Consider the following 21872-nt stretch of genomic DNA (forward strand, 5'->3'; position numbering starts at 1 on the left):
TCAATAAGGGATCATTCACCTGGATTCCCCTGTTCCTAATGTTTTGTCCACTCAGTGTATCCTTGTAGTAAGTGGTTATATAATAATAAGGCTTTATGAGGGGGACATGTAGGTGTTATTGCTCCTCCAGTCAGTAAGAGGACTGACTCTGAATGCCAAACACAAGGAGAGCAACACACACACACACACACACACACACACACACACACACACACACACACACACACACACACACACACACACAGTGTCCTGAGGGTAACTCTACCCCATCCTGCTTTTCCTCTGCCTCAGTGTAATCAGTAATCATGTTAAGAGAGGGAGTAGCTCCACTCAGCCCAGTCTGGTGCATTAAGTCTGTTCCATCAGTCAAGACAATGCATGGCCAATAATGTTTTTTGAATACTAATTTTACACCAAAATGTGGGGACACAGACAGAAGCCAGACAGAACTATGATGTCACCTTATGGACAGTTTGGCACAAGGGCTTTCGTTACACAGGTTAATGTCTCCATTAGACACACTTTTGTGGACACAGACTGAGAGAAGCCAGACAGAGCTGTGATACAGTTACCTTTATGATAGTTGGGGACACAAGCTTTTGAAAACAACCACCAGAATGGACGTACTTAACTCCATGTAGACACTCCTCATTAATAACACGAGCAATGGTCATTTTCTATTGCAATAATTATTATTTCACACACACATACAAACAAACAGCTTTGGTCACATTTATAGTCAGCTATAATGCAATACAGTGCAGTTACATCTCTGGGACAGACAGACAGCTGGTTTAAAGTGCAGACAAAAGCTTCTTCTCTTTACTGCCTGGTGATGTAAGTAACACTACAGCTGTGGACATCCTCAGTCCTGGGGACAGTATTGAGCACAGTGATACCCCACCAGTGTAGCAGAAGCGTTTCCGCACACTAAGTATCAGAGAATCTAGTCTGCGCAGAAAGGATTCTGCTAGACTGATAGGGGGTGCAGGGATGGTCAGGCAGGCAGCTTGGTGAGCTCCCAATCAGGATGGAGGGGGGAGGGGAGGAAATGGATTGAAAAAGAGAGAGAGAGAGATCACTTGGTCATACTCTTCACCAGCTCCAGTTCTTCAATGGGCCTCCATTTCTGGTTGATAGTGACCAGCTGCAGTTGAGAGAAAACCACACTCATTTACACAACAACAACAATAACAACAACAAAGTAAAATTCTAATTCCAGTTTTCCTCCTTGCTTGACTAGAATTACAGTTTCAGTCAACTTCCTGAATTGACTAAATTGAAATGGAATTGACACCAACCCTGCTAGCTTCATACTACATCCACAGTCAATCAATCCCACAGGGCATTGATCATGTAACACTACGGCATCTGCCTCCTTTATCAATAGGTCCCCATGCAAAGAATCAACCGTGAATACAGATGTTTAGATAACAGTTGAAATTACTTTTAGATGACAGTAGAAATGGGAGACATTCCGCCCACGATGGGTGCCCAGCCCTTCACGGTAAGTTATAGTCATACTTGGCAACGTTGCTCTGTTGTGTGACTCAGCAGAATAGAGGAGAAACCACTTCATTGGCACACTACTATACCCATAACGTTACCCACAGAGTGGTCCCAATACCTATACCAATACCAATATCAACTTAGAGTGGTCCTCTATCAGAAATAACTAGGCATATAAAGAGTATGTATAATGTTAAGTATACACAGCACACTAATTAAGCCCAACAAAGCAAGAAATGTCTATACCAACATTGATAGGTAAGAAATAGACAGACATAAAAGTGTTTATAATGTTATCAATCACCTTCTGTGGTTTAGATGGGTCCAGTCTCTCCCAGGGTTCAGGGTTTCTGCTTCTATTTAATCTGAAAGAAAGTTAGAGAAATGATTAAAACAGAATATATCCCTGCCTGCTATGCCAGGGTTTGTCTTTTATCAAATGAGAAAGTTAAAGAGGCAGGCCTGTCAGATACTGATAAGCAAATTCACTTAAGGAAATCAGCATGTGGCTATAGTTAAAGTTAGATCATACCAGGTTAGTACTTCAAGTTCCCATTACTAGAAACACAATGAAATAGCCAGACAAGGAAATATAATCCACATGCAAATAAGAAGAAATGCGGATTCCCCAGACCCAGGTTAAATCTTACCCTGGACTAAAAATACTACATTGAGAATCTCCACAAAAATGCTTTAGTACAGAACTAGGTTTATTTGGGTCCAGGAAAGCAACCCTAAAAATGTACGGCAAATACATGATAAAATGCATCAAATCTCACATGACATCATTCTTTGTAAATAGGAAGTAGACGGAGGCAGAGGTGGCTCCTGCAGCAGCCAACGCCATGAAGCCGATCAGAGGAATCAGCTGGGAGAGAGAAACATGTAGCTGTCAGGATGAGGGCCTGATAGCATGATTGGTCTTAACTCCCACGGGGGGCCAGTATGAAAAATATAAAAATAATGTATGCACTCACTAACTGTAAGTCGCTCTGGATAAGAGCATCTGCTAAATGACTAAAATGTAAATGTAAAATGTAACTCCATTTGAGAATTGGGGTCTACATATTTTAATTCAGGAAGCAAGGCAATTGGAATTCCCATAAATACATCTGATAGTAAAGAAAAACTGAAATTCTTTATTTGGAATTTCCTTTAAACTCCTGAGGGGAATAACCTAGCTAGGATAGGAGGAAAGAATAACCTTTATCAGAAACCGTAGACAACACTGATCCAAAACAAGAAATAGAGAGAAACTCACCTCTTTCCTCTTCCTCAGCATCTGAATAAATCCAGACTTCATTTTGATTTTCAAATCAGGTATCTAAAAGAAAACACATAAGATTGTTTTAAATGATTGAGTTGAATATCAATGTGATAAAAATGATTATTCTGTATAGCAAATCCTTAATCTGTGTAGGTCCATCCTATAAGGCAACAGGTCTATAGATGCTGTCAGTCTCACCTGCTACCGCCAGAGTCCCAAGGTGCTTGTGAGCAGAGCATCCTGACCGTCTGTTTGAAGTAGGCTACTATCCGACAAGAGGTGATACGAGTTGTAAAGCACGTAGACATATGCGCTATCGAAATCCTTCACAGCGTTTCAATTGAGATGGCAGTTGATCTACTTTCCTCTGTGAGCGTGAGCGCATCGCCCCCCTGTGGTTTCAAATGTTCAAGGTGAAAAATGACAAGTGCATTTCTTGCTGCACTTTTTCTAAGCGTCCCGAAAGGAGAGAAATCTTTCAAGTAAATATAATTGTTGGAACCATTTTGATAGAAAAAATAATGTGTTTAAATTGTGTATGGAATGTAAAGAGACTATTATTTGGGGAAAATAAATATATGTTTAGAAAAACCTATTTTGTTTATTGTGACACCTGGTGGTTACCTGTATTGCACCAACAAAATAATATGGTGCAGTCAGTCTTTGATAGACGCCAAGCAAATACATAGTTTTCAACTACACTGAACAAAAATATAAACGCAACATGTAAAGTGTTGGTCCCATGTTTCATGAGCTGAAATAAAAAAAATCCCTGAAATTTTCTATATGCACAAAAAGCTTATTTCTCTCAAATTTTGTGCACACATTTGTTTCCATTCCTGTTAGTGAGCATTTCTCCTTTGCCAAGATAATCCATCCACCTGACAGGTGTGGCATATCAAGAAGCTGATTAAACAGCATGATCATTACACAGGTGCACCTTGTGCTGGGGACAATAAAAGGCCACTTTAAAATGTGCAGTTTTGTCACACAACACAATGCCACAGATGTCCCAAGTTTTGAGGGAGTGTGCAATTGGCATGCTGACTGCAGGACTGTCCAGTAGAGTTGGAGTGGGTGGGTCTGGCTGCCAAGTGGGTGGGCATATGCCCTCCAAGGCCCAACCATGGCTGCAACCATGCCCAGTCATGTGAAATCCATAGATTAGGGCCTAATTTATTCATTTCAATTGACTGATTTCCTTATATGAACTGTAACTCAGTAAAATCTTTTAAATTGTTGCATGTTGCATTTATATTTTTGTTCAGTATATGTGTATCGTGTTAATCTAATCCTACCATTTTGTTTGGAAATTGTATCATTGTATAATTTCATTTACCATTTTTACTGGATCATTTTTGTGCCATTTTTGTGGAATTGTGTTGTTCGAAATTGTAACACAAATTAATAAAAACTTAAAAGCTGAAATTTGCTTAACAAGTCACATAATAAGTTGCATGGACTCACTCTGTGTGCAATAATAGTGTTTAACATGATTTTTGAATGACTACCTCATCTCTGTACCCCACACATACAATTATCTGTAAGGTCCCTCAGTCGAGCAGTGAATTCCAAACACAGATTCAAAAAAAAAAAAAACAGGCATTGAATATCCCTTAGGGCATGGTGAAGCTAATTCAGGGGTTCTACTTTTATTTAAACTGAAAGAAAGTTAGAGATAAATTATTAAAACAGAATATATCCCTGCCTGCTATGCCAGGGATTTGTCTTTTATCAAATGAGAAAGTTCCAAACAAGCAGGCCTGTCAGATACGGATAAGCAAATTCACTTTAGATAAAAGTATTTTAAAATGTCAGGTTAGTACTTCTAGTTCACATTACTAGAAACAACACAAATAGCAAGACAAGCAAATATAATCCACAATAAATAGTACATAGTAGAATATGACGGTTTCACAAACCCAGATTAAACATTCTCCTGAACTAAGAATTGAGAATCTCCAATGGAAACTAGGCTTATTTGGGTCCTGGAAACTAACATGTACAGAAAATAAATGATAAAATACATCAAATCTCACATGACATCATTCTTTGTAAATAAGAAGTAGAGGGAGGCAGAGGTGGCTCTTGCAGCAGCCAACGCCATGAAGCCGATCAGAGGAATCAGCTGGGAGAGAGAAACATGTAGCTGTCAGGATGAGGGCCTTATACTTCTTATAATGGATAACAGGGTTGCTTTTAACTCTTTAATCTCCTGAGGGGAATAACCTAGCTAGGATAGGAGGAAATAATAACCTTTATCAGAAACCGTAGACAACACTGATCCAAAACAAGAAATAGAGAGAAACTCACCTGTTTCCTTTTCCTCAGCATCTGAATAAATCCAGACTTCATTTTGATTTTCAAATTCCCTTCAGGTATCTAAAAGAAAACATGTTAGATTGTTTTAAATGATTGAGTCGAATATCAATGTGGTAAAAATGATTATTCTGTATAGCAAATCCTGTGTAGGTCCATCCTATAAGGCAACAGGTCTATAGATGCTGTCAGTCTCACCTGCTACCGCCAGAGTCCCAAGGTGCTTGTGAGCAGAGCATCCTGACCGTCTGTTTGAAGTAGGCTACTATCCGACAAGAGGTGATACGAGTTGTAAAGCAAGTAGACATATGCTCTATCGGAATGGATGATCAACTTTTCTCTGTGAGTGTGAGCACATCACCCACCTGTGGTTTCAAATGTTCAAGGTGAAAATGCCAAGTGCAATTCTGCTGCACTTTTTCTGAGCGTTCCTGAAAGCAGAGAAAGCAGCTTTCAAGTAAATATAATTCAAATCAAATTTTCTAATCAAATCAAATTTTATTTCATCACATGCGCCGAATAAAACAGGTATAGACCTTACTGTGAAATGCTTACTTACTAGCCCTTAACCAACAATGCAGTTCAAGAAATAGAGTTAAGAAAAATTTTACCCTAATAAACTAAAGTAAAATTTTAATCCCTGCCTGCTATGCCAGGGTTTGTATTTTATCAAATGAGAACGTTAAAGAGGCAGGCCTGTCAGATACTGATAAGGAAATTCACATAAGGAAATCAGCATGTGGCTATAGTTAAAGTTAGATCATCCCAGGTTAGTACTTCAAGTTCCCATTACTAGAAACACAATGAAATAGCAAGACAAGGAAATATAATCCACATGCAAATAAGAAGAAATGCGGATTCCCCAGACCCTGGTTAAATCTTACCCTGGACTAAAAATACTACATTGAGAATCTCCACAAAAATGCTTGAGTACAGAACTAGGTTTATTTGGGTCCAGGAAAGTAACCCTAAAAATGTACGGCAAATACATTATAAAATACATCAAATCTCAGATGACATCATTCTTTGTAAATAGGAAGTAGACGGAGGCAGAGGTGGCTCCTGCAGCAGCCAACGCCATGAAGCCGATCAGAGGAATCAGCTGGGAGAGAGAAACATGTAGCTGTCAGGATGAGGGCCTGATAGCATGATTGGTCTTAACTCCCATGGGGGGCCAGTATGAAAAATTTAAAAAATAATGTATGCACTCACTAACTGTAAGTCGCTCTGGATAAGAGCATCTGCTAAATGACTAAAATGTAAATGTAAAATGTAACTCCATTTGAGAATTGGGGTCTACATATTTTAATTCAGGAAGCAAGGGAATTGGAATTCCCATAAATACATCTGATAGTAAAGAAAAACTGAAATTCTATATTTGGAATTTCCTTTAAACTCCTGAGGGCAATAACCTAGCTAGGATAGGAGGAAAGAATAACCTTTATCAGAAACCGTAAAACAAGAAATAGAGAGAAACTCACCTCTTTTCTCTTCCTCAGCATCTGAATAAATCCAGACTTCATTTTGCAAGTAGACATATGCTCTATCGGAATGGATGATCAACTTTTCTCTGTGAGTGTGAGCGCATCACCCCCCTGTGGTTTCAAATGTCCAAGGTGAAAATGCCAAGTGCAATTCTGCTGCACTTTTTCTGAGCGTTCCCGAAAGCAGAGAAAGCAGCTTTCAAGTAAATATAATTCAAATAAAATGTTCAAATCAAATCAAATTTTATTTCATCACATGCGCCGAATAAAACAGGTATAGACCTTACTGTGAAATACTTACTTACTAGCCCTTAACCAACAATGCAGTTCAAGAAATAGAGTTAAGAAAAAATGTACCCTAATAAACTGAAGTAAAATTAAAAATAAATAAATAACAATAACAATAAAATAACGAGGCTATATACAGGGGGTACCGGTACGGAGTCAATGTGCGGGGGTACAGGTTAGTCGGTAATTTGTACATGTAGGTAGGGGTAAAGTGACTATGCATAGATAATAAACAGCGAGTAGCAGAACTGTAATTAAAAGGGTTAATTGTTAGAACCATTTTAAAATAAAAAAGGTTTTGTTGAAATTGTGTATGGAATGTAAAGAGACTATTATTTAGGGAAAATAAATATGTTATGTTTAGAAAACACTTCTATTTTGTTTATTGTGACACCTGGTGGTTACCTGTATATTGCACCAGCAAATGAATATGGTGCAGTCAGTAGACCTAAGCCTAATTAAAAGGCTTTGATAGACGCCAAGCAAAGACACCGTTTTAAACTATGTGTATCGTGTTAATCTAATCCTACCGTTTTGTTTGGAAATTGTGGCATTGTATAATTTCATTGACCATTTTTACTGAATACTTTTTTTGTGATTTTTTTTGTTTACCTTCGTCATCATTATCACTTGGAATACATTTAATGCCTTTTAACAAACCTAGCATCTAAACTCCACTCCATGGTGAACAACGTTTATGATGAACCTCACCAACACGGAGTGGAGCCGAGACCAGGGCCCATATCCACAAAGCACCTCAGAAAAGGTTTTAGGAATCCTGTTAAAACCTGTTTTAAGACTAGAAAAACTCCCAGCTCAGAGTTTTTAGGATGATGTTAAGACACTTCCCAGACGAACTCTGAGCCAGGAGTAAAATCAATTCATAAAAGTTGATCTCAGCTGTTAATCACCACAGTTTGAGTACTGCAATGTAGTGATGTTACGTTTGATACCGGAGCTCCGAGGCATGCGTCAAAATCGCTAAGCATGTACGTGGTCTCAAAGCATTTCGTATTCTTTTGTTTCGGATAATACTCAATTTAGTATGTAATGTTACGTTTCGTATGGTATGTATTCATTTGTGGATGTCCGTCATCCAGTTCGTATGATATGTTACGAATTATAATTCGTATGATGTTACAAATTGCAATTCGTACAATATGTAAGGAATTTGTAAAACGTATGATATGTTACAGATTCCAATTTGTTTGGCTAACGTTAGCTAGGTGGCTAACACTAACATTTGTTAGCTCTAGAGGTTAGGGTTAGGAGTTAAGGTTAGGAGTTAGGTTAAAGGGTTAAGGTTAGGGTTGGGGGAAGGGTTACCTAAAAGGGTTAAGGTTAGGGGAAGGGTTAGCTAACATGCTAAGTACATAGTTGCAAAGCAGCTATAAAGTAGTAAGTATTTGCTAAGTTGCTAATGAGCTAAAATGCTCAAGTTGTATATGATGAGATTCGAATCCGTCCACCCTGACCAATCACCCTCCTTTCGCTTTTGCCTTAAGTAACTACACATTTGGTCAAAATTGAGTTAAGACTGAAATCAGGCTTTGTAGTATCTGTTTTATCTTGTGTCAAATTTGCAGTAACTACAACATCCAAGTAAAGACCAAGGAAAATAGCAGTAAGTTAAGTTACTAAGTGCACTCTGGCTTTTTACCACCGTGTGTTCACTGAAGTTACTGTGATTTGCCTTGGTATTCTGTCGGGCTCTGAGTTCAGGCTATCCCGATCATGACACCCTCACACACACACCATGAGGCAGCCAAGAATGTTGGATAAACACATTTAGATTTTAGATAGTGGACTTTGCTTTTGCATTACCCATATAGTTATTTAAGGTCATACAAAGGCAGAGTGCAGTATCAGCATTTTAGGAGTCATAGGTCATGGTTGTTTTCCTTAAACAATGATTTTATATTAAGATAATAAAGTGCCTTCAGAAAGTATTCACACCCCTTGACTTTTTCCACATTTTGTTGTGTTACAGCCTGAATTTAAAATGGATTAAATTTAGATTTTTTTGTCACTGGCCTACTCACAATACCCCATAATTTTAAAGTGGAATTTAGTTGTTCAACATTTTTACAAATTAATTTTAAAACATGAAAAGCTGAAATTTGCTTAACAAGTCACATAATAAGTTGCATGGACTCACTCTGTGTGCAATAATAGTGTTTAACATGATTCTCTGTACCCCACACATACAATTATCTGTATGGTCCCTCAGTCGAGCAGTGAATTTCAAACACAGATTCAACCACAAAGACCAGGGAGGTTTTCCAATGCCTCGCAAATAAGGGCACCTATTGGTAGATGGGTAAAAATGAAAAAAGCAGACATTGAATATCCCTTTGGTCATGGTGAAGTTATTAATTTACATTTTGAATTCAGGCTGTAACACAACAAAATGTTGAATAAGTCAAGGGGTATGAATACTTTCTGTAGGCACTATCAGTGCATTATTACTTCTATAGTACAATATATTTAGCTGGAAAGCCCACTTTTTTTAAAAGCCATTTTTCTGATGGTGTCATCGTCATCCTACAGCCATTGCTTTAGATTAATAACACGAGCAAGGCTCATTTTCAATTGCAATAACTTATTTCACACTCACATGTACATTATATTTCACAAACAAACAGCTTTGGTCACACTTATAGTCACCTATAGTGCAGTACAAATGTACTGCAGGATCAGAGAAGCTAGTCTGTGTAGAAATGATTCCGCTAGACTGATAGGAGTGCAGGGATGGTCAGGCAGGTAGCTTGGTGGGCTCCCATTCAGGATGGAGGGAGAGAGAGAGAGATCACTTGGTCATACTCTTCACCTGTTGCAGTTCTTCAATGGGCCTCCATTTCTGGTTGATAGTGACCAGCTTCAGAATAGGAACAACACAGTCACTTACACAACAACAACACTTACAACAATGACAACAACCACCACTACTGATCACATGTTACTACAAAAACCCACATTTGGTCAACATACATTTGGTCAACTCACAATGCAAAGTTAAATTTTTCCTCATTGCTTGATTAGAATGGCAGTTTCCTGAATTGACTGAATTGAAATGGAATTGATACCAACCCTGTTAGCGTCCAGTGTTGGGGAGTAGTGAACTACATGTAGTTCAACTAGTAATTTAATAACATTTTGAATTAGCTTTGTTTATTTTTTCATTTTTATTAAGTAGTTAATAACATTTTTGCCATGTAGTGGTGTAGCTAACTACTGGAACTACACACTCACTTTTTTGCAGAAATAAAATAAAACATGGGGGGAAGTAGGCAATAATGTCCTTTCTTTTTCAGAATCAGACCTGCCTCATTTTCACTTGGAACATCGTTTTTGTGTTTAACAGGCTAAATGACCTATTCTGTTAACATATGTGATCTGTTCTTGCAATTTATAGTCTATGAATTTTCAGTTTTACATATGCTGATTTTTCACAAAGTAGTTACGATGTAGTGAACTACTTTTTCAAAGTAACTTAAGTTAAGTAAACTATATTTTTCACAGGGGTAGCTTTAGTGTAGCTTAACTTCTTTCAGTGTAGAATAATTGGTAGCTTGGTAACCTTTATTTCAGAGTAGCTTCCCCAACACTACTAGCTCCTCACTACATCCACAGTCAATCACACTCCCATCATGTAACACAATTGGCGCCTGCCCCCTTTACCAATACGTGCCCATGCAGAGAATCGGCAATGAATACAGACGTTTAGATTACAGTTTAAATGACGTTTAGATGACAGTTAAAATGGGAGACTTCCCGCCCACGATGAGTGAGTTATAGTTCTATATCGTGGAGCTCCGCCCCATAGGGGAGCTCTGCTCCTAATGGTTTACCCTCTGCCCTAAGGCAGCAGCAGCCTGAGACAAAATTATGCACACACCTACAGCCAATAGGAGTACAGGTGTCCCTATAAGAGGGGACGCTTCCCCTCAATCAGCCTCCCTTTTTCTTCAGCGACTGGATGACTAGACTGAAGAGCCAAGAAGAGACGAAGCACGAAGACTCAGGACGAAAACGCCGTTGATATTCCAGTCATCAACGTCGTCTAAATGAGCACACCGGGTGATTTCCCCCCAAAAGCTCTTTTCAGAGCTCAGTGCAGATGCACCTCCATGGCGGCCGGTGACCACCACGACTTATGTTTCGTGTGTTTGGGATCCCAGCATGCCAAGGAGGGCGTCTGCAGTCCCCCAATTGCGCCTCCTGCGCCCTCCTTTCTTTAAAGGAGAGGAAGCAGCGTTGGGCGTTTTCAGGGGAGGACATCCCCCTTGAGGATGTGTTGTCGATACTAGCCTCTGCTTCAGAGGCATCGTCCGGCGGCGCAGACTCGGGGAAGATGGGGATTTTGAGGAAGGGTTTGGCATTCCAATGGAACAGTCGGACCCCGTCCCTCATACTTTCAAGCCCCCCTTTCCTCTGGAGAGCGAGAGGGCTTGTAGTCCCTATAGCGAAGGGGATACGAGCTCTGAGAGATCAGAAGCTCTCTCTTCGCTGCAGCCTCTCTGAGAGCGGATTTTCCGGGTCTCATTGAGAGAGCTGCTCAACGGCTGGCAATAAGCCTGCCCCCTCTTCCCTCCGCACCGGAGGTTGATATGATGGAGGGCGGTCCTTATTCCAGGCCGAGGAAGGCGGCAGAGCCAGTGGCTCCTGCCATGCCTTCTTTGGCTAGGTACGTTGGAGGCTCGTGGGAGGCACCTTTAGCGGCGCGTTCGCCTGTAAAAGCGTATCTCCCATTCACGAGAGTGGAAGGAAGGTTCCAGGGTCAGGGGATCCCCAGGTTAGAGAGCGCCATGGCGGCGTATCTCGTACCGGGTTCGAGCCCTTGGCCCTCTTCCAAGAAGGCCACGTTGCCATCCCAGAAGGACCGACTCACAGCGTCGCTGTTGGAGAAGTCTTTTGGGTTGGGAGCCCAAGCTGTAGCAGCAGCTAACAACATTGCCCTCTTGGCGGCCTCTCTGTCCCGTTTAACCACGGGTAAGACAGAGATGGCACCAGAGGAGGTGGAGGAGGCGTCCAGGATTTCTGGCGCCATACTCCACCTTACACAGGCGTCCGCAGTCTGCGCGGGGAGATCCATGGCCACTTCGGTGGTCGGAGAACGACACCTCTGGTTGTCTTTGACATCCATGAAAGAGGCAGACAGGACGTCTCTCTTGAACGCCCCCCTCTCTGACGACGGCCTCTTTGGGGTCGCAGTCAAAGAGGCGACGGAGCGTTTTTCGAAGTTGGAGGAGGAGAAGAAGCAGTTGGCCAAGCACCTGCCGCTGGCAGGACGACTCGGCCCCCCTCCTCCCCAAAGGCCATCTACCTCCGCCCCTCTAAGTAGACCGGGGTCTACGACGAGGCGGCGTAATCGGCGTCATCTGGCAGCCACGAGCAGCAAGGGAGCGGGCTCGGCCCTGCCAGCAGCTACGGTAGCCCCACTACAGCCGGCGAGGGAGGTGACAAGGACGCCGACCTGGCCCTCCAAGGGAGGCAAGAGGAGGCGTACGTGACGGGACGCGGGGGAGAGGATGGAGGACGCATCGATGGTGTCGAACGTGCCCACTGTTCCCCCCCACCCTTCGGTCGAAGGGACGGGTGCTGATGTTAATGCTTTTGTTGATGTGTTTAATAAAGAGTTGGCTCCACCTGACTTTGTCAAAAAATAGCCTCTTTTCCATAATACGTCCGAGAGCGTTCAAATCTCACCCTCTCTTCCTTACCACTCTAAGAGCCGTTCAGCCCACCGAGGGTGCGTTGCTGAACAGGCACTAAGAGTAGGTATCCAAAAGACCTCAATCAGGTCGTCACATCACACTTCACGTATAAGAAGTGCTTTACATAGAAGGCAGCAGTCCCGGTCAGATTCTGACATGAGGACGCAGCCGCTATTTGGGGATGGCGCACTAGTACAGACTAAGGTCTTCACTAGTACGAGCCAGACCCAGGCTGCGTTCACGGAGGGCCCGATTACCGCGGTCACCAAGGTGTCCAGAGTATCGGCGCCCCCAGGCATTGTAACACAGCAGCTATCTGGGGACGGCGCATTATCGCAGACTAAGGTCTCTGTTAATGCGATTCAGACCCATGCTACGTTCACAGAGAGCAGGATTACTAGCGTTATGGGTATAACCGAAGTATCAGCTCCCCTGACAGAACGAGCCAGTACTCACCACACTGAGCGTGAATCAACCCACCAGGGGTGCAGAGTTGAACACACACAGAAGGTGAAAGTTAAGAAGGTATCAAGGCGCCGTCTTGTTTTACCTCATAGAGACCCCATACTACAGACTTCTAGGAGTACTGTAGTGAAGGGCTCTGATAGCGAATTGCAGTCACCTAAGATGACGCAATCGCTCGCTGGGGATGGTGCCCTGCCGCAGGCTGTGGCCTCGGTCAGCGCAATTCAGACCCGCGATGCGTTCAAGGAGGGCAGGAATACGACGGTTACGGGTTTAACTGACGTCCCTACTCCTCTTTCTTTCGCAGAACGCATTTCCTCTCCCTTTCACGGGAGGCCCACCTTGGGCTGTTCCACCACTTCAATGTCGGGGAACAGTGGCGGTAAGGGCCATAGAGGAATACAGGTCCTTCCTACTGGATGCACCACAGCTTCGCGCCCAGCCACTTTCTCTGCATTGCTGGCAGTGGCGAAGAAGCTGCACCCTCTCACGCTGGCTAGAACAGACGTTGCAGAAGGGTTATGCTCTCCAATTCCACCGGACCCCACCCCCGTTCAGGGGAGTGGTGGAGACGGTGATGAAGACGGCAGACAAAGTGGCCGCTCTGATGACAGAGATTACGGAACTTTTGGCGAAGGAGGCGGTGACAGTAGTTCCCCGGGAGCAAAGGAACAAAGGGCTACATTCGCCTTATTTCCTAGTGCCCAAAAAGACGGGGGGAGTGAGGCCGATTTTGGATTTACGCATTCTCAACGAGAGCATAACCAAACGGCCCTTCCGAATGCTAACGACAAAACGCCTGCTGGAATGTGTCCAGAAAGGGGATTTTTGTACGAGCATAGACCTAAAGGACGCGTACTTTCATGTGCCGGTTCAGCCGCGTCACAGGAAGTTTCTGCGGTTCGCCTTTCAAGGGGTGGCGTACGAATACACGAGGATGCCATTTGGGTATGCCCTGGCACCTCGCACATTTTCCAAGTGTGTGGAGGCGGCATTGGAACCGTTGTGTCGTCAGGGAATACGGCTACTAGCCTACCTGGACGACCTACTAGTTCTCGCCCCGTCAGCAGAGCTGGCGATCACTCACACAACACAGACAGTGATGCATCTCACAAGTCTGGGGTTTGCTGTGAATTGGAAAAAGAGCGCGCCCTGGCCCACTCATCAGATTGTCTACCTGGGGATACAGCTAGACACTGTGAGGATGAGGGCTCGAATTTCGGACCCCGAAGGGTAGCCTTGTTGCTAGCCCTAAGGAAGTGTCGTCCGAATCACACGGTGACGGCGCTGTCGATCATGTCACTTTTGGGTCTCATGTCGTCAGCCCACTCTGTGGTTCCGCTGGGACTCCTGCACATGCGCAGGACGCAGCGATGGTTCGCCCAACTAAGACTAGACCCATTGCGTCAACGTCATCGGTTGGTGGTGGTTCCCCTCTCGCTCAGTGCAGACCTAAACTATTGGAGAAACTCGCGCGTTCTCACGCACGGAGTCCCGATAGGAAAGGTGTCCTCTCACATCCCAGTATTCACGGATGCGTCCCTGACGGGATGGGGAGGGACATGTCAGACACAAGCGATAGGAGGTGTGTGGCCTCAATCAGGTCGTCACATCAACCTCCTGGAGTTGGAAACGGTTCGACTGGTTCTGACCCACTTCGCGTCTACCCTTCGGGGTCGCGATGTGCTGGTCTGGTCAGACAACCGGACCACAGTAGCCCACATAAATCACCAGGGAGGAGTCAGGTCTCCTGCTCCCCATCAGGCGGCAGAGGAATTGTGGCTGTGGGCTCACGAGCACCTTCGCTCATTGAGAGCAGCACACATTCCGGGCTACTTGAACGTAGGAGCAGACCTCATGTCAAGAGGGGGTCCTCGAGACGACGAGTGGTGTCTGCATCCAGACATTGTTCTCCAGATTTGGGAACAATTCGGGAGAGCCGAGGTGGACCTATTCGCGTCACGCGTGAACGCGCAATGTCCTCTGTGGTTCTCTCTGAGGGAACAGGACGAACCGCCACTGGGAAGGGACGCCTTTGCGCACCAACCGTGGCCGAGAGTTCTCCTGTATGCATTCCCTCCGCTGTCCTGCATTCTCCCACTGCTAGCCAGGGTGAGGTCAGGGGGCTGTCAGTGATACTGATAGCGCCCGATCGCCCGGGGGCTCTGTGGTTTGCGGAGATGAGTCAGATGTTGATTGCGCCACCTTGGCCAATTCCACATCGACGGGGCCGCGTTGTCTCAGGCGGCTGGCACGATAGGGAAATTGCCCATAATCGGCCAACCACTGAAGGCCTGGCTGCTGAGAGGGACAGGCTAGAGCGCCGTGGGTTATCTGATGCGGTGATCAGGACCATACAGGGTTCACGTGCCAGTTCCACTTCTAAGATGTATGCCAGTAGATGGAACGTGTTTTCACGATGGTGTGTCACACAAAGTGTGGACCCCATGAGCTGTCAGGTGGAGAGTATTCTCTCTTTTCTGCAGCTCATGTTTGATAAGCAAAAATCGCCTGCCACGATTAGAGTGTTTGCAGCAGCGATTTCAGCTTGTCATGAGGGTTTTGGCAGAGACAATGTCTTTAGTCACCCTCTAGTGAAACGCTTCCTATTAGGAACGCGGCGACTTAGGCCAACACCTAGAGTCACGCTTCCTCAGTGGGATTTGGCTTTGGTACTCGAAGCGCTATGTAAGTCGCCGTTCGAGCCATTGAATCAAATACCCCTCAAGATGCTGTCTATCAAGACAGCACTGTTGCTCGCTTTGACTACAGCTAAGCGGGTCAGTGATTTGTGTGCTCTTTCGACGAGACCTGACTGCCTGGCCATCAATGGTGACCTGAGCAGAGCAGTGTTACGTCCTAACCCGGCATTTGTGCCGAAGGTTATTAAGAGTTCATATAGGGGTCAGACCGTGGAGCTGTGGGCTTTTTCTCCTCCTCCTCATAGAGAGAGGAGTGAGGAAAAGCTCCATCGCCTGTGCCCAGTACGCGCTTTGGCGTGTTACGTCGAGCGCACAGCAGCGATTAGGTCATCGCCTCAGTTGTTTGTGTGTCATGGTGCGGCTGCACTAGGTAGACCACTTTCAAAACAGAGGCTGTCTCACTGGCTTTGCGAAGGCATTGAGACAGCTTATGAGGTAGCAGGGCGGCAATTGCCTCAGGGTATCAGAGCTCACTCCACTCGTGGAGTAGCGGCTTCTACTGCCCTTTTTAGAGGAACGGGAGTAGAGGATATCTGTAGAGCAGCATCCTGGTCGACGCCGTCTCCATTTATCCGTTTCTATCTCTTAGATATGTCTTCCAATTCTCTGGCTCGATCTGTACTCAGCGTGGCTGAAGGGAGATCTTGAGCAAGAAGGAGAGGAGAAGCAGGACTGTGGACACAGGTTTCCATCAGGTCCGCTTTGGTTAGGAAGACGTGTTTTTAACAGATGTGTTTTCTAACTCTTTGGCTCGGTCTGTACTCAGCATAGCTGAAGGGAGATCTGGAGCTAGGAAGAGAGGGAAAAGCAGGACTATGGACTGGGTTTCCATCAGGTCCGCTTTGGATAAGAAAACATATTTTGTGGCATGAATCCTGACTGACAAGCTCAGTACAGTAGAGGCATGCGTGGATTAACAGAATATGAGGTCATCTATCTGCTCGTTCAGTTAGTATGACTCATGTTTTGTTCCTGCCCACTAATCTCTGGGATTCCATTGAGTGAGTGAGGCGGTCTACCGCGTTCATAATGTAGAGTGACATTTGATGTCATTCCATTAGTGGTCGGTAGTGTTTTCACAGGATATTGAGGCACATCTATCTGCTAGTACAGATTAGTATGGCTTCTATTCTGGTGATCTGCCCACTAGTCATTGGCATTGCCATTGGACTAGGTGGGGCGGGTCTTTTAACCGATGACGCGGTATATTGTGACGCCCGTAGGGTTTTTAGTTGCAGTACTGCGGGACTCGGTTACAGCCATTGCTGGGCCTGACTTTCTCGTTTTGATGGGAAGTGTTAGGCTCGGCAGGGAGTACATTTTGGAGCGCTACGCTCCGCCTTAAACCATTAGGAGCAGAGCTCCCCTATGGGGCGGAGCTCCACGATATAGAACGATTAGTTACCGGAGTGTAACTCCAGTTCTATGAGTGGAGCGGAGCCCCATAGGACTTAAGGCCCTGCCGACCCTCTCTACTGATCCTCAACACGGGGGCCCCTCAGGGGTGCGTGCTCAGTCCCCTCCTGTACTCTCTGTTCACCCATGACTGCATGGCCAGGCACGACTCCAACACCATCATTAAGTTTGCCGACGACACAACAGTGGTAGGCCTGATCACCGACAACGATGAGAAAGCCTATAGGGAGGAGGTCAGAGATCTGGCCGTGTGGTGCCAGGACAACAACCTCTCCCTCAACGTGACCAAGACAAAGGAGATGATTGTGGACTACAGGGAAAAAAAAGAGGACTGAGCACGCCCCCATTCTCATCGACGGGGCTGTAGTGGAACAGGTTGAGAGCTTCAAGTTCCTTGGTGTCCACATCACCAACGAACTATCATGGTCCAAACACACCAAGACAGTCGTGAAGAGGGCACGACAAAGCCTATTCCCCCTCAGGAGACTAAAAAGATTTGGCATGGGTCCTCAGATCCTCAAAAAATTATACAGCTGCACCATCGAGAGCATCCTGACTGGTTGCATCACCGCCTGGTATGGCAACTGCTTGGCCTCCGACCGCAAGGCACTACAGAGGGTAGTGCGTACGGCCCAGTACATCACTGGGGCAAAGCTTCCTGCCATCCAGGACCTGTATGGCGGTGTCAGAGGAAGGCCATCAAAATTGTCAAAGACTCCAGCCACCCTAGTCATAGACTGTTCTCTCTGCTACCGCACGGCAAGCGGTACCGGAGTGCCAAGTCTAGGTCCAAAAGACTTCTCAACAGCTTCTACCCCCAAGCCATAAGACTCCTGAACAGCTAATCATGGCTACCCGGACTATTTGCACTGCCCCCCCACCCCATCCTTTTTACGCTGCTGCTACTCTGTTAATTATTTATGCATAGTCACTTTAACTCTACCCACATGTACATATTACTTCAACTACCTCAACTAGCCGGTGCCCCCGCACATTGACTCTGCACCGGTACCCCCCTGTATATATAGCCTCCCTACTGTCACTTTATTTTTACTTCTGCTCTTTTTTTCTTCTCAACACTTTTTTTTGTTGTTGTTGTTTTATTTTTACTTCTTTTGTTTAAAATAAATGCACTGTTAGTTAAGGGCTGTAAGTAAGCATTTCACTGTAATGTCTGCACCTGTTGTATTCGGCGCATGTGACCAATAACATTTGATTTGATTTGATTTGATTTAGTCTCGCTGAAGAAAAATATCTCGGGAGGCTGATTGAGGGGAAGCGTCCCCTCTTATAGGGACACCTGTACTCCTATTGGCTGTAGGTGTGTGCATAATTTTGTCTCAGGCTGCTGCTGCCTTAGTGCAGAGGGTAAACCATTAGGAGCAGAGCTCCCCTATGGGGCTCCGCTCCACTCATAGAACTGGAGTTACACTCCGGTAACTAATCGTTATACTTGGCAACGCTGCTCTGTTTGTGTGACTAAGCAGAATAGAGGAGGAACCCCTGCATTGACCCCCCCCACCAAAAACAGACAGAAATGGCTGCTGATGCCAGTACCAATGCCAACATAGAGAGGACAGAAATAGAAATAGTGTTTATAATGTTATTACATTTACATTTACGTCATTTAGCAGACGCTCTTATCCAGAGGGACTTACAGTTAGTGAGTGCATAAATTTTTTACATTTACGTCATTTAGCAGACGCTCTTATCCAGAGCGACTTACCGTTAGTGCATACATTATTCTTTTTTTATTTTCATACTGGCCCCCCGTGGGATTCGAACCCACAACCCTGGCGTTGCAAACGCCATGCTCTACCAACTGAGCTACCTCCCTGCCGGCCATTCCCTCCCCTACCCTGGATGACGCTGGGCCAATTGTGCGCCGCCCCATTGGTCTCCCGGTTGCGGCCGGCTACGTTATCAATCACCTTCTGTGGTTTAGATGGGTCCACTCCCTCCCAGGGTTCAGGGTTTCTACTTTTATTTAAACTGAAAGAAGGTTAGCGATAATTTATTAAAACAGAATATATCCCTGCCTGCTATGCCAGGGTTTGTCTTTAATCAAATGAGAAAATTCAAAACGGGCAGGCCTGTCAGAGACTAATAAGCAAATTCACTTTAGATAAAAGTATTTTAAAATGTCAGGTTAGTACTTCTAGTTCACATTACTAGAAACAACACAAATAGCAAGACAAGCAAATATAATCCACAATAAATAGTACATAGTAGAATATGACGGTTTCACAAACCCAGATTAAACATTCTCCTGAACTAAGAATTGAGAATCTCCAATGGAAACTAGGCTTATTTGGGTCCTGGAAACTAACATGTACAGAAAATAAATGATAAAATACATCAAATCTCACATGACATCATTCTTTGTAAATAGGAAGTAGAGGGAGGCAGAGGTGGCTCTTGCTGCAGCCAACGCCATGAAGTCGATCAGAGGAATCAGCTGGGAGAGAGAAACATGTAGCTGTCAGGATGAGGGCCTTATACTTCTTATAGTGGATAACAGGGTTGCTTTTAACTCCATTTGAGTATTTCAATCCAGGAAGCAAGGGAAATGAAATTCCCATAAATAAATATATCTGATAGTAAAGAAAAGCTTAAATTCTTTATTTGGAATTTCCTTTAAACTCCTGAGGGGAATAAACTAGCTAGGATAGGAGGAAAGAATAACCTTTATCAGAAACCGTAGACAACACTGATCCAAAACAAGAAATAGAGAGAAACTCACCTCTTTCCTCTTCCTCAGCATCTGAAAAAATCCAGACTTCATTTTGCTTTTCAAATTCCATTCGGTATCAATTCTTATTCTGTATAGTAAATCCTTAATCTGTGTAGGTCCATCCTATAAAGCAACAGGTCTGTAGATGCTGTCTGTCTCACCTGTTACTGCCAGAGTCCCAAGGTGCTTGTGAGCAGAGCATCCTGATGGTCTGTCTGAAGTAGACAACTAGCCAACCAGAGGTGATAGGAGTTGTAAAGCACGATATGAGTTGTAAAGCACGCAGACAGATGCCCTATCGAAATCCGCCACAGCGTTTCAATTGAGCTGGCACATGATCAACTCTGAGCACATCGCCCCCCTGTGGTTTTACATGTTCAAGGAGAAAATTACATGTATTGTTTTGTACGCGTTTTCTGAGCATTCTGACAGCAGAGAAATCTTTTAAATACATTTTGTTCGAGCCACTTTGATAGAAAATAAAATGTGCTGAAATTGTTTATGGAATGTAAATAAAATATTATTTGGCCAAAATAAATTAAAAACCCTTATATTTGTTTGTGATTGTGATACCTGGTAAGTTACCTGTATTGCACCAGCAAAGTGATACGGATAGACTGTGATAGATGCCAAGCAGAGACACAGTTTATCTACCGTTTTGTTTGGAATTTGTATCATTGTATCATTTCATTGACCATTTTTAATGGATCCTTTTAGTGCCATTTCTTTTGTTTACCTTTGTCATTATTATCACTTGGACTCAAAGGTGGCTGGTGGAACCTTAATTGGGGAGGACGGGGTCATAGTAATGGCTGGAACAGAATGAATTGAATAGTATCAAACACATCAAACACATGGTTTCCATGTGTTTGATAACACTCCATTCCAGCCATTATTACGAGCCTTCCTCCGCTCACCAGCCTCCTGTGCTTGGAATACATTCAATGTCTTCCACAAACCAAAACTGGAATTGTGAGTAAAAGGCTAAATGTTGAACATCAAGTTGCAATAAAGAATATCTCTCACGTTGTTTTATTGGATTTATGGGAAACGAGTTGGAACCTACTTGAATTTAGATGTCTAATAAAAATGTAGCAATGCGCATGCGTGTTTGAAAGGTGCAAAATCAACTTCAATATCACTGGATTGATTGCTTTCATTTTACTCCGGTGACTATCTCATACTATTGCTTGTGCCTGTCTTTTTTTCCTGTGGACGTTACGACCACGGAAATGTTTGTAGTGACCGGTCAAACACACCTCATTAATGGCTGAAATGGGCTCAATGGAATACTTTGTCTTTCTGTTGCATCCATAGGAATGCTGAAGCTTTTTAAGGGATTTAACAGATTGTCTCGACACCTATATCATGAGAAAGAGAAGATAACTTTATTTTGATTAGTGTATATGTTTTGTGGAATTGAAAAAAGTAATAATTTAATACACTTGAAATGTTTACAAATGTGCTGAAATGAAAGCATGTTCCGAAAATGAGCACTCGGATTATAGTGATATTATGTCTGAACGTGACAACAACAGTAATTAATGAGGCAGTCTAGACAGCACAGGTTAGTGCAGGTAGGCCTTCTAGACACAGCAAGGTTTTTGGTGGTTCCAGTTCTGTTCTACCCCTTTACGTTAATCTATTCATATATGCAAATTGCCACAGTGTATTTATTCTAATTAGGCACATGTACGTTTCTTTGTTTTTATCGATCTTGTCTCATCGCTGCAACTCCCCAACGGGCTCAGGGGAAACACTGTTCAACTGATGACCAAGGTCAGCCTGCAGGCGCCCGGCCCGCCACAAGGAGTCGCTAGAGCGCGATGAGCCAAGTAAAGCCCCCCGGCCAAACCCTCCCCTAACCTGGATAATACTGGGCCAATTGTACGCCGCCCTCTGGGAATCCCGATCACGGCCGGTTGTGATACAGCCCGGGATCGACCCAGGTCTGTAGTGACGCCTTAGACC

General features: G+C 44.1%; 2 protein-coding genes across 5 annotated transcripts; both read right to left on the reverse strand.

Annotated features, from left to right (window-relative positions):
• Positions 1–558: 558 nt before the first annotated feature.
• LOC121542461 (normal mucosa of esophagus-specific gene 1 protein) lies at positions 559–20081 on the reverse strand. 4 transcript variants are annotated; one of them, XM_041851861.2, is made up of 6 exons: positions 20063–20081; positions 5111–5158; positions 2771–2791; positions 2289–2377; positions 1814–1874; positions 559–1147 (listed from the first exon to the last, which is right to left on the reverse strand). In XM_041851861.2, the coding sequence occupies exons 2-6, from the start codon at positions 5129–5131 to the stop codon at positions 1079–1081; spliced, it is 261 nt and encodes an 86-aa protein (XP_041707795.1). In that variant the 5' UTR covers positions 5132–5158; positions 20063–20081; the 3' UTR covers positions 559–1078. The 4 variants fall into 4 exon arrangements, with proteins under 4 accessions (XP_041707795.1, XP_045070568.1, XP_041707794.1 ...); XM_045214633.1 differs by lacking the exon at positions 20063–20081 and adding an exon at positions 5294–5361; XM_041851860.2 differs by lacking the exons at positions 5111–5158; positions 20063–20081 and adding an exon at positions 5294–5331 and having other exon boundaries at positions 2771–2833.
• On the reverse strand, positions 9677–20003 carry LOC121542463 (normal mucosa of esophagus-specific gene 1 protein-like). The gene is made up of 4 exons (XM_041851862.1): positions 19911–20003; positions 19537–19625; positions 19099–19159; positions 9677–9745 (listed from the first exon to the last, which is right to left on the reverse strand). Exons 1-4 carry the CDS (start codon positions 19950–19952, stop codon positions 9677–9679), a joined length of 261 nt encoding a protein of 86 aa, XP_041707796.1. The 5' UTR covers positions 19953–20003.
• Positions 20082–21872: the final 1791 nt, after the last annotated feature.

The sequence above is a fragment of the Coregonus clupeaformis genome, unplaced genomic scaffold (genome assembly GCF_020615455.1).
Source record: "Coregonus clupeaformis isolate EN_2021a unplaced genomic scaffold, ASM2061545v1 scaf0290, whole genome shotgun sequence".
Lineage (NCBI taxonomy): Eukaryota > Metazoa > Chordata > Actinopteri > Salmoniformes > Salmonidae > Coregonus > Coregonus clupeaformis.